We start from the raw sequence: 13,682 nt of genomic DNA on the forward strand, positions 1-13,682 counted from the left end.
AAAGTGCAAGTAGATAAATAGGTACCGCTCCGGTGGGAAGGTAAACGGTTTTTCCATGCGCTGCTCTGGTTCGCCAGAAGCGGCTTAGTCATGCTGGCCACATGACCCGGAAGCTGTACGCCGGCTCCCTCAGCCAGTAAAGCGAGATGAGCACTGCAACCCCAGAGTTGGCCACGACTGGACCTAATAGTCAGGGGTCCCTTTACCTTTATATATTGATATATCACAATGTTTAGCTGGTGATGTATCACAGTGTTGAAAACCAAATATCGCGCAGCCCTGCTGAGTAGGCACAAGTGGGCTAGAGCAAGAATCATAAATGTCTCCCTTGTGTAGTAGACTAGTTTCTCCTCCCTCTCTGTCCTGAATCCGAACAAGCAGGAGTCACTGTCATAGTTCAAGGGCACTTTCCCACCATGGTTCAGGGCCTGTGAAGGGAGAGGTTTCCGAAGGCCAGGTAGACAGGCCCCAGAGTTCTTGCGGCTGATGCTGGGAGTTTCCATTTCAGCCACCGGCTCCTGTTTGGCTCACATTTCGTTCTGGCTGATCCCAAAGTAACCTTTGACGGGAGATAGTAGGCTAGTGTGTCAGGGGAGTGTCGTGTTCAGGTGATGCTCCCTGTCCCTTTACTCTTGAACAAAGAGATGTGTATGAGTTTAGTTTGGTCCATACTGCTGCCCAGATGCTTAATAGAAGGCTAGCAGTCCCCCACCCCACCCCCGTCTGTGGCCATGTCTGCACTATATATATTTCAAGTGGAATTGTACCACTTTAAACAGTCGGGCTTCCTCCAAAGAATTCCGACAACTTCAGTTTAAGGCAGCTGAGAGCTGTTACCTTCATAGAGCTACAGTTTTCAGAGTTCCCTGGCAATAGGAGCTGGTGGATAAACCACTCTGACCACCCTTAATTGGAGTGCCACAGCTTACAGATTCCTGCTTTCAAGGTTCATGGTTCAGGGATTGGGTCTTGGGGGGGGACTTTTCAGTCTTGATACCCCCACCATGGATAGGGGATTGCCAGTTTGGCAAATATGCCTGAGATCCCTAAGTGTTGTGTAAAAATAAACTGGGTGGGAGTTAGAGGAAACTCAGGTCGGTATTACCAGTGAAAGTATACTCTTGGCTAAATTTAGCTTGTGCTTTTGAGTCGCAACCCAAAAAAATCTCTTTTCGCAAACTTCCTCTTGGAGATTTTCGTTCCTGGGAAGTTTGCTCTTGAAAGCCTGCTATTCCATTTCTGTTCCATCTTCTTGTAGGGATTATTTAATCTGCCCCAGGCACCATGTTTTTGAAACTGTTTGTCCTTAATGTGTTTGCAGGGTAGATTTTGGGAGGCTTTGCCAGCTGGCTGTAACATACTGTGCTTTTCCCCCAACCAGGATGCAGAAAGTTTTCTGGCTTGGTACTGATACGCATAGCATTTGCATTAACTAGCTTGCAATCTGGTCAAGCTCCCAGGTTTGAACTGTGTGCTTTCGAGATCATGATGGTGACAATTCATTTCTCGCTTTCTGCACCAAATTGCCTCGTAGTGATTTGCGTAATAAAAATAGCAGGAAACAGCAGGTATGCAGAAAATAGCAGGTATGCGAGAAAATGAAAAGATTTTGGAACCTGATATATGATGAATTAAAGAAACTTTTTAGATACACCTTCCAAAAAAACCCCGGAGGCATTCCTATTAGAGATAATAGGGGCTGAAATAAAAAAAGAAGACCATAAGTTATTTCAATATGCAATGGTGGCAGCTAGGGTCCTTGTAGTACAAAAATAGAAGTCATCAACAGTTATGGAATGGCAGATAAAACTTTTTGAATATGCTGAATTATCAATAATGACAAATAAAATTCAACACCAAAAAGGGTCAAAGAAGAATGGAGTAAATTTATGACATATATAGAATTGAACTGTAGAAGTTTAAGTACTACAGAAGGACTAGGATAATTCTTGTGACGTGTGTAGAAAAGCAGAAGAAACTGTAAGAGGAGATGTACATTATGAAAACCGCAACTGGGAGGGAAGGAAGTCGAGGTGCGATTTAGCGCAATGTGAATAAGATGACATTAAGAATGAATGTAAAGGTTGTTTTATTTTTGGAAAATGACAATAAAAAGTATTTAAAAAAAATAGAAGGAAACTTTAAAATCGGGTACAAAAACACATAAGACTTAAAACACTTATCCATAAATATATATACATCAAAGGAGCACCCCAGTTACAGGGATGAATACAAAAAGAGGTCACAGACATTGCTAGTTATTCTCCCAATTAAGGAACAAAGCCCAGGTAAATAAAAATGTTTTTGCCTGGCACATAGAAGAAGAAAAAGAGAATGATATCACCAGGTGTACTTCGCTGGGGAAGAGTGTACCACAAGCAGGGAGACACGACTGAAAAGACCCACACCTCCCTCAGAAAATGCACAGGCCTCAGATGAGGAACGCAGGATCCAGGTTTGTGCTGCTTGAGGCACTGAAGTCTTGAGCCGCATAAGGCTTTATAGGCCAAAGCGAGCACCTTGAATTGAGCTGGGGATCATGAGCAGGAGAGCACAATAGCACTCAGATCCTGCTTGTGAGTTTCCTGTAATCATCTGGTTGCAGTGTTAGAAACTCAGATATATGAGCTAATTGCTGAATGGCACCTTAAACCCAGGTTACGGTCACCACAACAGAATATTTAGGTGCCATTTCCTCCCTCTTTCTATGCTGCTTTTTATTTTAAAGAAAATACCTTGAGAGTGGTTTACAAAACATGAAAACGTCAAACAAAACAATCCAGAATAAAACATATTCAAGCTTTCAAGGAAAATATTTCAGATTCTTCTCTAAGTGACATTTTGCTTTCTCCATATTTATTTACCGACTTCATATAGCTGTCCTGTAGCAGAAGTACTCTCTAGGAAGCCAGTGTGGTGTAGTGGTTAGAGTGTTGGACTAGGACCTGGGAGATCAGGGTTCAAATCCCCACTCAGATATGACCTTGGGCCAGTCACAGCCTCTTAATCTACCTCACAGGGTCACTGTAGGGATTAATTGAGGAACGTGTGAACCATATACTCTTTGGTGGGATATAAAGGCAGTAATTAAGCTCTTCTGCTTAGCTGCTTAAGAAAGCTGGAGGGGCCAGCCAGATGGAGTTGCCAGTCGCCAACCTGTCATCCAGAGATCTCTGCATGGTCGCAGGTGGACCTGCGCCATTTGCAAAAAGTCCCTGGGGAATTACTAACACTGTCTGGTTGGTCACTGAGGGAACAGAATGTTGGGCTAGACAGTCCCTTGGTCTGATGCAGCGGGACTCTTCTTATGTGATAGGATCTGACCATCAAACCCCCCCCCCCAACTGTAATAGGCTATCTGATGCCAATCATTTGTCAGCAAGAAGAAGCTCATGGCTGAGGATGCCTCAGGTTTCTATGCCCTCGTGTACCTTGGAGGGCTGCAGGATGGAAGTTTGGAGGGTCTGTGAATGCTGCTGTAGATATTCCTCCCCATTGAAATGTCCACATCCAAAGATTTATCCTAGCAGCTGCAATTAAGGTTAATTAACGGGTGTTGTAGTGCAGCAGCTAGGAAGAAAATAAAGTAAATGATTTATGAATCGGAGACATGTCCTCGTTTTGCACCCCTCTGCTCTTCTTGCAGGACTGAAATCTTTTCCACCCTGGGATTTTTGTTGGGCGGTTTCAGGGACCCTGCGGCAATTAATTGTGCCTCCTTTTCTCCAGATCCCAAACGGCATTAAAGGGACAAGTTGATAGACCAAAAAGCACATTCCATCTGGGAAGGAACTGTTCCATCTGCTTGTGAATCACTGCGATGCGCATAGCAGCTGAAAGTGGGGAAGGGAGACTGTTCTCCTGGACAGCTATTTTCAGTTTTAGCAAGCTCTTAACAGCACTGCCAGCCTCTTAGCGGGGCACCATCTGTACAAAAGCCTTTCTGTTCTGCCTGGTGTGCTCCAGCAAACTGAGCACCTCCTCTGCTGCTCAGGATAGCTAAATAGTAGTACGTGTCCCTTTCATGCAGAATACACTTCTCTCCATTTAAAACATCTTTACAAGCAAGAGACGGGGAAATCCTTTAGCCCCGAGACCTTAGCTTCCACCAGTCATTATAGACTGCACCCCCCTTATTTTTTTATTCATTTTATAGCACAACTAAACAACACAAACAGAAAAACAACCAATACAAGCAAATTCTTGTCTTATCCTTCCCCCCCCTAAACATTGTTAGGTGAGCTTCCCCAAGTCCCCCCATCTCATTTTCATTTTACCTCATCTTTAGCAGTTTACATATATCATAATTTCTAGCCATTTTTTTTATCACGCTTGCTTTTACCATAAAAATCTTCACATTTTATCACTTACAAATAAAACTGTTTTAAAATACACTATCTTCTACTTCTAACCCTACAGCCTATATTCACTTCCAGAGCTATTCTAAGATTTAAATATTAACATATTTTTTCAAGTATTCTTTAAACTTCTTCCAATCTTCTTCCACCATCTCTTCTCTCTGGTCTTGGAGTCTCCCAGTCAGTTCGGCAAGCTCCACATAATCCATCATCTTCATCTGCCATTCTTCGATAGTTGGTAAATCTTGTTTCTTCCAATTCTTCGCTAGTAATATTCTCGCAGCTGTTGTGGCACATAGAAAAAAAGTAACATCCTTTTTGGGGACTTCACCCTCCATTATAGACGGCATTGGTTAAACAATCACTGCCCACGTTAGATTGGAGTTACTTTGCAGATGAAAGTGGTCAGAGGCTTGTTTTGTTCTTTTGTCCCAGGAGGCAGGTCTACATCTACTGGACTTAAGTTATGGGTGACTATTTCTTAACGGTAGTTAAGAGAAGCTTCTTGACAGTCAGCTCCTACTGCTTGTTTATTTGCTGCTTACTTGCTAGGGGAAAGGGCCATAGCTTAGTTGAAGAGCACCTGTCTTGCATGCAGAAGGTCGCAGGTTCAATCCTTGGCATCTCCCGGTAGAGATGGGAGAGTCTCCTTCCTGAAACCCAAGCAGTTTGTGGCGAGGGATGGGACTCCTGAGGAAAAATTCTTGCTCTTAAGTTGACGGGCTGTGAAGTAGCTCTCTGGATCCTGGCTGTGTGGCTGTACAGAGTTATAGTGCGCACACATAAACACCGCACATGTCTGCTGCATCTATGTTTCTCATCAGCCTCTGTATCATTTCAAAATGGGTGAAAGTGAAATGACTTTATTTTCATACACCTCGTACCTAGCATTCCTTGTGAAGTCTTAAAAACCAAAAATCAGTGCTGTTTTGAGTTCAGCGACTAAAGTTTGTGCCTTTGTGAAAAGGCTCAGTCTGCCATCTTGATTCAAAATGGCGTCCAGTGGTATCCAAATCCATACAGAAAATCTGATCCTGAACCATCACACAGAATTTGGTTGTGATATATTAAGACCCTGTCCAAATGCGTAGCTGGCAAATGAACAACTTTCCAAAATTTATATTAGATGAGGTTTTTTTAAGATGTGTATATCTCTTTCTGCACACATACACCCAAACTTTGCTTTGAACGATAATCACATGTGTTTTGTCGCTTAGCATGTTCCACCAGCATTATTCTTCTCTTTTCCCCTCAGAGCAAATTGACGCTTTAGCTGATCAGCGCATAGTCCACGTTGCCTGTGGGGAATCTCACAGCGTGGCCCTCAGTGACCAAGGCCAACTCTTTTCCTGGGGGGCAGGTAGCGATGGACAGCTGGGCCTCACAACGGCAGAAGACTCGGTGGCTGTACCAAGGTAATTGGAGCGGTTACCAAACGCCGTGCTTTGCTATGTAGCTTAATATCAGCGGTGTTCAGACTAAATAATCCCTTGTTGCTTTTTAGGGTGTGTGTGTGGAATGGACTTCTATTCACTGGCTGGGCACGTACCCACACCCTGCTGAACTTTATAGTACTACAAGGGACCCTATATGTGCATATTAGCACACCAGTGCACATGTGAGGGGGAGGGGATGGCACATTTCACCTCCCGTCATGTGGAAGAACTGTGTGCCTGTACATTGGCACATGTGTGGAGCTTTCTTGCGCATGCTGGACATGCGAGTGGTGGGAGGGTAGCTGTGCAATCCTGCAACCCCTTCTCACTTTATTTTAATGTGTGCTTGAGTTTGTGGATGCACCTCCCCTCTGAGTCTCTCGTATTTGCCTTCTCTACTGTTGCCCAGACCTTGGACCAACATTTTGGACCAATGGGCAACGTTGTGGGCATTGGACACAAAATGGCTGCCATGGAGGTGTGACATTACGTAGCGAATTAGACAGCACATGCAGGGTGCAGCTTTTCCCATAATTTTCTTTTTGTACTTGAAGAGGCTTCACCTGTTGAATTTCTTCAAGCTGCTGTTCAGCCTGCAGTAGAAATCTTCTTCACTCTCCAGTAGTTTTATGTGTTAATTTGCACTGTGCGCCCTGGTACAATCTAAAAGTGCACCAGAGACCTTAATTTAAGAATCTCATCCCTAAGGTGATGCAAGAGCCAGGCATAGTTAGAACACCAAATGAGAGGATACTATAAAAAGGCTATTTTTATCTAAAGCTCCTCTTGTTGTCTGCACTGAACTGCAGCATTTTAAAAAGCAAAGCCATTTTTGTTTAAGCTTCCAGATGATGCGTTCTAAACTGTTTAACATAAGTTTCCTTCATAACGACACAGTTGTTAAAACTATTATTTTAGTGTGTGCTTCTGCTGTTGTGTTGTTGTTGTTTTAAAAAATAAATGAATTGTTTTGCTGTTTTAGGTTGATAAAAAAACTGAACCAAGAGATGATACTTCAGGTCTCCTGTGGCAATTGGCATTGTCTTGCACTTGCAGCTGGTATGGTAATATTAACTTCTAATAGCTAAGCTTTCTCTTTTTTTAATTTTTATTTTATTAACGTTCTTAAGTCACATATGTATACATTATCATATTACATTACAGGGCATATTATAATATAATTTCCAACATGTATATAAAGTTTATATACCAAATTTATGTACCTAAAGAAAGAAAAAAAACAAAATAAAAAAACAAAGACATAAAGCCATTTCAAAATAATATTTGTACCAACACTACAGACTTCCTGTCAATCTCGTTGTATATTCTTTTTTACAAATGAATGTACTCTTATTATTGTATATTTCTTTACATTTTATCTAGTACATTCCTATATCAATATGTACCCTTAATCTTGTTTCTCAACTCAATTTCTCTCCAATGTCAATCGAATGCTAGCATAGATAGTGAACCTTTACTATATTTTTGAACATATATCTTATATCTATCCCATTTTTCCATAAATTTTTGTTTTGAATTGCCTCTCAGGCTATTTGTCAACTGCACCATTTCAGCAAATTCTTGTAGTTTATTATTCCAGTCCATTATTGTCGGGGCTGCTTCTTCCTTCCACCCTTTTGCCACCTCTAATAGCTAAGCTTTCTTACTAGTTCTGCAACATTACTATTAGTAGTAACAATTACGTTTTAGATTCTGCCTTTCCTCCCAAATGAAGTACAGTTGTACCTTGGATTCCGAACATTTTGGTACTTGGACATTTTGGCTCCTAAACGATTGAAACTCAGAAGTGAGCGTTCCAGTTTGTGAACATTCTTTGGAACCCAAACGTCTGATGGGGCTTCTGCGGCTTCCGATTGGCTGCAGGAGCTTCCAAACTTGGGTCTCCAGCTGGTTTTTTTGGACTACAATTCCCATCATCCCTGACTGCTAGTCCTGCTAGCTAGGGATGATGGGAGTTGTAGTCCAACAACAGCTGGGTTTACTCCTTAGCCGTTTCTTCTCCCAAAGAAGGCAAGGCAGTGAAGGCTTAGAATCAGAGTTTCCCTTCTCCTAAATGGGCTCCCTTCCCAGGGTGACAAGCCCCATCTGCTCCTCACCTCCCTCTACAACATGGGCAGAAACCACCTTCGTGACCATTGGACCCACTATTGGTCTCATCTGTTCAGTCTACCGGATCCTGTCTTTGCACGCAAGGAAAGTCCCTCACTCACTGAGGGTTGGAGACCCATTGGTTAGCCTCACCTGGTTTAGCTGGCCAGTTGAAGCCGTTCCCGGGGTGTGGCATGCTGACAGCTGCTAGGAGCTACAGGGGAGCTCTGAGTGCAGGGTGGGGACCAAAGGTGGATGGAGCACTACGTGTCCCTCACCAGAGGTACTACCCCTCCCATAACACATCATACACTCATTCTGTCAATACGCTGCTGTAATATAACAGGGGGTTTATTTTTCTGACCGCTGTTGCCTGTGTCTTGGTTTCTTTTCCCCCCAGATGGACAGTTCTTCTCCTGGGGACAGAACAACCACGGGCAACTTGGGCTGGGCAAAGAGTTCCCCTCCCAAACCAGTCCTCAGCGCGTCAGATCGCTTGAAGGGATCCCCTTGGCCCAGGTGGATGCAGGAGGGGCGCATAGCTTTGCCTTGTCTCTCTCCGGAGCTGTGTTTGGTTGGGGGAAGAACGCTTCAGGACAACTGGGGCTGAGTGACGAGAGAGGTAATTCAAGCAGTAGACGATGACATTTTTTGTTTTTGGAATTATTCTTGTGCTGCTCACCCAACATGAAAGGAGATCTGTGCTTATTAGTTTTAAGACGTGTAGACTACTTTTCGTTCCTTGGTCCCACAGGGCAGCTAATTTGATTCTAGCCCAGCTTGGTTGCAGAATTAAATCAAGCTGTGATACATACTACAGTGGTACCTCGGGTTACATATGCTTCAGGTTACTGACTCTGCTAACCCAGAAATAGTGCGTCAGGTTAAGAACTTTGCTTCAGGATGAGAACAGAAATCATGCTCCGGCGGCGCGGCAGCAGCATGAGGCCCCATTAGCTAAAGTGGTGCTTCAGGTTAAGAACAGTTTCAGGTTAAGTACAGACCTCCAGAACGAATTAAGTACTTAACCCGAGGTAGCACTGTACTACTACTACTACTACTACTACTACAACAACAACAACAACAACAACAACAGCAGCAAAAACAACAGTTAGTTAGTTAGTTAGTTAGTTAGTTAATATGCTGCCCATTTGTGTGGCCTCCAAGAAATGAAACACATTAAGCACAGTAAAACATCAAACATTAAAAAAGAAATTCCTATACAGGGCTGCCTTCAGATGTCTTCTAAAATGTGAACAGGGCTTGGCTGTATCTTGTGTGACCTCACTGCTTGGCTTTGGGAATAGTATACGTAACTGAGTTGATGGTAACAGGTTGTTTTGTTAGTCCACTTCTGTAGCAGCTTACTTTAATTATTATTATTATATATATATATATAATCTATATAATAATCTTGTAGGCTGAGAAACTGAGTTTAAGAGACAAAGACTTGCCTGGAGCTGCCCTGTGAGTATTGCAATATTTCACAACCTCGTTCCTTGTTTTCTCCAACTGCAGACCGGGAGTCTCCCTGCCACGTGAAGCTCTTGAGGACTCAAAAGATTGTCTATATCAGCTGTGGGAATGACCACACAGCAGTCCTGACAAAGGTAAAGGGAAAATCCTTATTAAGCATCATCAGGGGTACAGGTGGAGGAGACAGGAAGATTACTTGCAGGTTTTGAGTTTCCACACTTCCATCTGTGACTAGGCTTCTTTAATGAAAGCAGTATTCTTCTATAATGAAGAGAAATATTCCGGAATGCTTCTCCCTCCCCACTGAGAAACTGTATGTACTGTCCCTTGGGTGTAGACCATCTGTCTGCTTTGACTTGCTTTTAATTTGTCTGCTAGATCTAAAACGTCCTCCTTTGTCACTTCTGTCTGGTTTTTTTTTTTAAAAAAAATATTTATTCGGAGTTTAAAAGTTACAAAAAGAAAAAAAGAACAATACAAAATACAAAAAAATACAAAAAAAGAATACAACAGCAACAGAGAAAATAAAAAATAAAAAAATACATTCACTTAAAAAAGAAAAAGAACAGATTAAACCTTTACATAACTTTCTTCCTTTACTTATTTCCTTGACCTCCTCACACCTCCCAATTTTGTATTCCAGTTCAAATCGTTTTTTCAGCAAATCCTTCCAACCGTCACTTCTGTCTGACTTAGTTTTTATGACCTCCACAGAGACATTGGTTTGGGTGTGGGCATCTTACTGTAATGCAGTCCATTAAATGTAGTCCATTAAAAAAACCAAAACTAAATCAACAGCTGCCTGAGGATAAAGACAAAACAAGCACACCACAGAGGTAGAATGGGTCTCCCCTTCTTCTTAGATTTATGTATATTACTTAATAATACTTCTTTTTCTTCTACTACTACTACTATTCATTCTTATTACAGTGGTACCTTGGTTCTCAAACGCCTTGGTACTCAAACAACTAGGAACCCAAATACCGCAAACCTGGAAGTAAGTGTTCCGGTTTGTGAACTTTTTTTGGAAGCCAAACGTGCTCTGTTTTGAGTGCCACACTTCTGTTTTAAGTGTTAAGCTTTTGCTATTTATTTTGTGTTTTTGTTTTTGCGGCTTTTTTGTTTCATTTTTGTGACTGTGTGGAATCCAGTTCAGCTACTAATTGGTTGATTGTGTGACAGCAGTACGTTGTTTATTGCTTTCATTTTATGCAACAGTGGTCTCATTATATAATAAATTGATGTTTTAGGGGTTGTTTTTAAAAGTCTGGAACGGATTAACCAATTTTGCATTACTTTCTATGGGAAAGCGTGCCTTAGTTTTGGAACACTTTGGTTTTGGAATGGACTTCCGGAATGGATTAAGTTTGAGAACCAAGGTAGCACTATAATATTATTAGTACCTCACCCATTTGACTGGTTGCCCCAGCCACTCTGGGCCGCTTCCAAAAAATATAAAAGCATAATAAAACATTAAAAACTTTCCCACACAGTTGTATATTTCCGTGACATCTGATGGGAGGGCATTCCACAGGATGGGCACAACTACCGAGAAGGCTCTTTCCCTGGTTCCTTGTAGCTTCACGTGAGGAAACCACCAGAAGACCCTTGGAGCTGGACCCAGAGTCAAAGCAACCTGCTCTGGTACCCGGAGCGGCGCTCATGCCAGAGGGCATGGCGTGTCTCCTGGGGGCGTGGCACGCCACTTGCGGGGTGTGGTGCGCTGCTGGGGGCTGCCGCTGATTGGCAGTCGGTACAGCGGTACCTCTGGTAGCGAACAGGATCCGTTCCGGAGCCTCGTTCGCAACATGAACAGAACGCAACCTGCGTCTGCGTGTGCACGGGTCACTATTTTCTGCTTCTGCGCATGCGTGTGATGTCATTTTGAGCATCTGCGAATGCGTGAACGGCGAAACCAGGATGTAACCCTTTCCGGTACTTCCGGGTCGCCACGGGACGCAACCTTAAAAAAATCTAACCTGAAGCAAACGTAACAAGAGGTCTGACTGTATTTTGTCTCCCCCCCCCCCTTTGGAATGGCACCCCCTCGGAACGCCCCTGGCTAAACCTCAGCGTCTGGGCTGAACCATGGGGGTGGAGATGCTCCTTCGGGTATACAGTGTCAAGGCCCTTTAGGGCTTTGAAGGTCAGCACCAACACTTTGAATTGTGCTCGGAAACGTCTTTGGGTGCTGGCAAATAATGTCATTTGCTACTGGAGATGATCTTTGAAATTCCTATGGCCGCCTGTGGTTTGGCTGCAGGCCTTGAACACCGCTAAAGCAGCTTTCCTGTTCAGTCGGGCAAGTGGCCGGTGCTGTTGTGAGAGTGCTCTAAGTGGAACTATTGTTATCTGCCCTTTCTTTGCCAGAGTGGAGGGGTGTTTACTTTCGGCTCGGGCTCTTGTGGGCAGCTTGGCCACGATTCCTTGAACGATGAAGTCAACCCCAGAAGGGTCCTGGAGCTGATGGGCAGTGAGGTGTCCCAAATCGCTTGTGGTAGGTGAGTGAGCGCTTTGGTTCTTCCTTCGCAAGTGTGTGGCGCAGGGACAGGGGAATGGTCAGCCTTGCTTGCCCTCTAGCACAGTAGAAGCCGTGGCAGTTGGAATCTGCTGGGCTCAGACTAGGATAATGGCGCTGCACATTCTTTCATATATCTTACATGTTTTCTGTACAGTGGTACCTCGGGTTACAAACACCTCAGGTTTACAGACTCTGCAAACCCAGAAGTAGTACCTCGGGTTAAGAACTTTGCCCCAGGATGAGAACAGAAATTGTGCGCCGGCGGCAGTGGGAGGCCCCATTAGCTAGAGTGGTACCTCAGGTTAAGAACGGACCTCCGGAACGAATTAAGTTCGTAACCAGAGGTACCACTGTATATAAATCTGTTCTTAAATTGCATGGCCATTGCTGTTTTATTCTTAAGAGCTGTTGCAGCAAGAGGTTAGGATGCACAATGGCATCCCTGAAAGCTGCAGGTTCGTATCCGGAATTTTGAAGACACCTCAGTGCATTTCTTTACATCCATTACAGCCAGATACATATGGGGGTGAAGGGTGGGAAAAATAGTATACTGAATAAACGTTTAAATTGTAATATGGTTGGGGCAAGATAGCATTTATTTATTGTTTATTCAGTTTATATCCCACCCTTCCTCCCGGAGGAAACCAGGGTGGCAAACTGATCCACAGCTTTAAGCAAAGCATTTTGTTTATTCCAAAACGTTTGTTTTATTCCTGCATTGCAAGGGGTTGGACTAGATGACCCTTGGGTCCCTTCCAATAGTTCTATGATTTAAAACAATCCAAAAACAAGAGTTAAAAGCTTTCCACCCTTTGATCCCGGGGCTGGCAGGAACCATATTTTTCAGCCACCGAATGTATGCATAAAGAGGAATGTTTTCCAATTCCTCTTGACAGTTAATAATGAAAGAACAAAACACTTTCTCCACTCCATTTTTTTTTAACTGATTTTATTCCCGCTTTTAAAAAAAGCAACTGTAAGCAGAAATATATATCTGTGCAGACTCTTATGAACTTTGCAATATTTTTGTTCTGTTGTTGTTTGCAGGCAGCACACTCTCGCCTTTGTGCCTTCTTCAGGAATTATCTATGCATTTGGCTGCGGAACCAGAGGCCAGCTGGGAACTGGGCACACCTGCAGTCTTAAATGTCCTTCCCCAGTCAAAGGCCCCTGGGCAGCTCACAATGAACAAATCTCTGGTAGATCAGGTAAGTTGTGACTCGAACAGAAGCAAAGCTGAGATTCTGACACGTGCTCAGTGTGTGTAGGCGAAACCAGTGGGTGTAGGTGAGACCAGTTGAGACCAGTCAGAGTGCAAGTAAGCCTGAATATGCTGCTCTACCTTAGATATCGACCAAGCCATCACATTGCTTAATACTGACGTGTGTCATGTCCTTCTAGATTGTGAGCCTGAGAGCAGGGGCTGTCTTAGTGCTGATTTTTGTAAGCTGCTATGGAAAGGGTTTTTTGTTTCGTTTTTTGCTAAAGGGTGGGTTATAGCTGCCATAAATAAATAAATCACACATTTGTTTCTGAAGCAGCAAATTCATAATGCCCCAGCTTTACCATCTGTTGGGAATGTTTAAGAGTGACAGCTACTGTGCTGTCACTTTTTTCTCTCTCTGTGCTGACAAAAAAGAGTCCATTATGGATAAGAACTTAAGGCCCCCATCTGCACTATGCATTTAAAGAAGTGTTACACCACTTTTAATTTTTTTTTTTAAATTTATTTTCGAAGAAAAGAAAGAAAAAGAATAAAGTTACATCAAAATGTCATACACA

At 43.1% G+C, this 13,682-nt stretch overlaps 1 protein-coding gene across 4 annotated transcripts in view; it reads left to right on the forward strand.

The window, feature by feature from the left end:
- The window catches only part of HERC3 (HECT and RLD domain containing E3 ubiquitin protein ligase 3), a 56,806-nt gene that overhangs the window by 15,253 nt on the left and 27,871 nt on the right, over positions 1–13,682 (forward strand). For all 4 annotated transcript variants that reach the window (XM_079990751.1, XM_079990753.1, XM_079990754.1 and 1 more), the window contains exons 3-8: positions 5,614–5,773; positions 6,777–6,853; positions 8,304–8,525; positions 9,422–9,513; positions 11,750–11,880; positions 12,948–13,108. In XM_079990751.1, coding sequence (XP_079846877.1) covers positions 5,614–5,773; positions 6,777–6,853; positions 8,304–8,525; positions 9,422–9,513; positions 11,750–11,880; positions 12,948–13,108 — 843 coding nt within the window. The remainder of the gene's footprint in view (positions 1–5,613; positions 5,774–6,776; positions 6,854–8,303; positions 8,526–9,421; positions 9,514–11,749; positions 11,881–12,947; positions 13,109–13,682) is intronic.

This window comes from Podarcis cretensis (genome assembly GCF_951804945.1).
Source record: "Podarcis cretensis genome assembly, chromosome: 9".
Classification (NCBI taxonomy): Eukaryota; Metazoa; Chordata; class Lepidosauria; order Squamata; family Lacertidae; genus Podarcis; species Podarcis cretensis.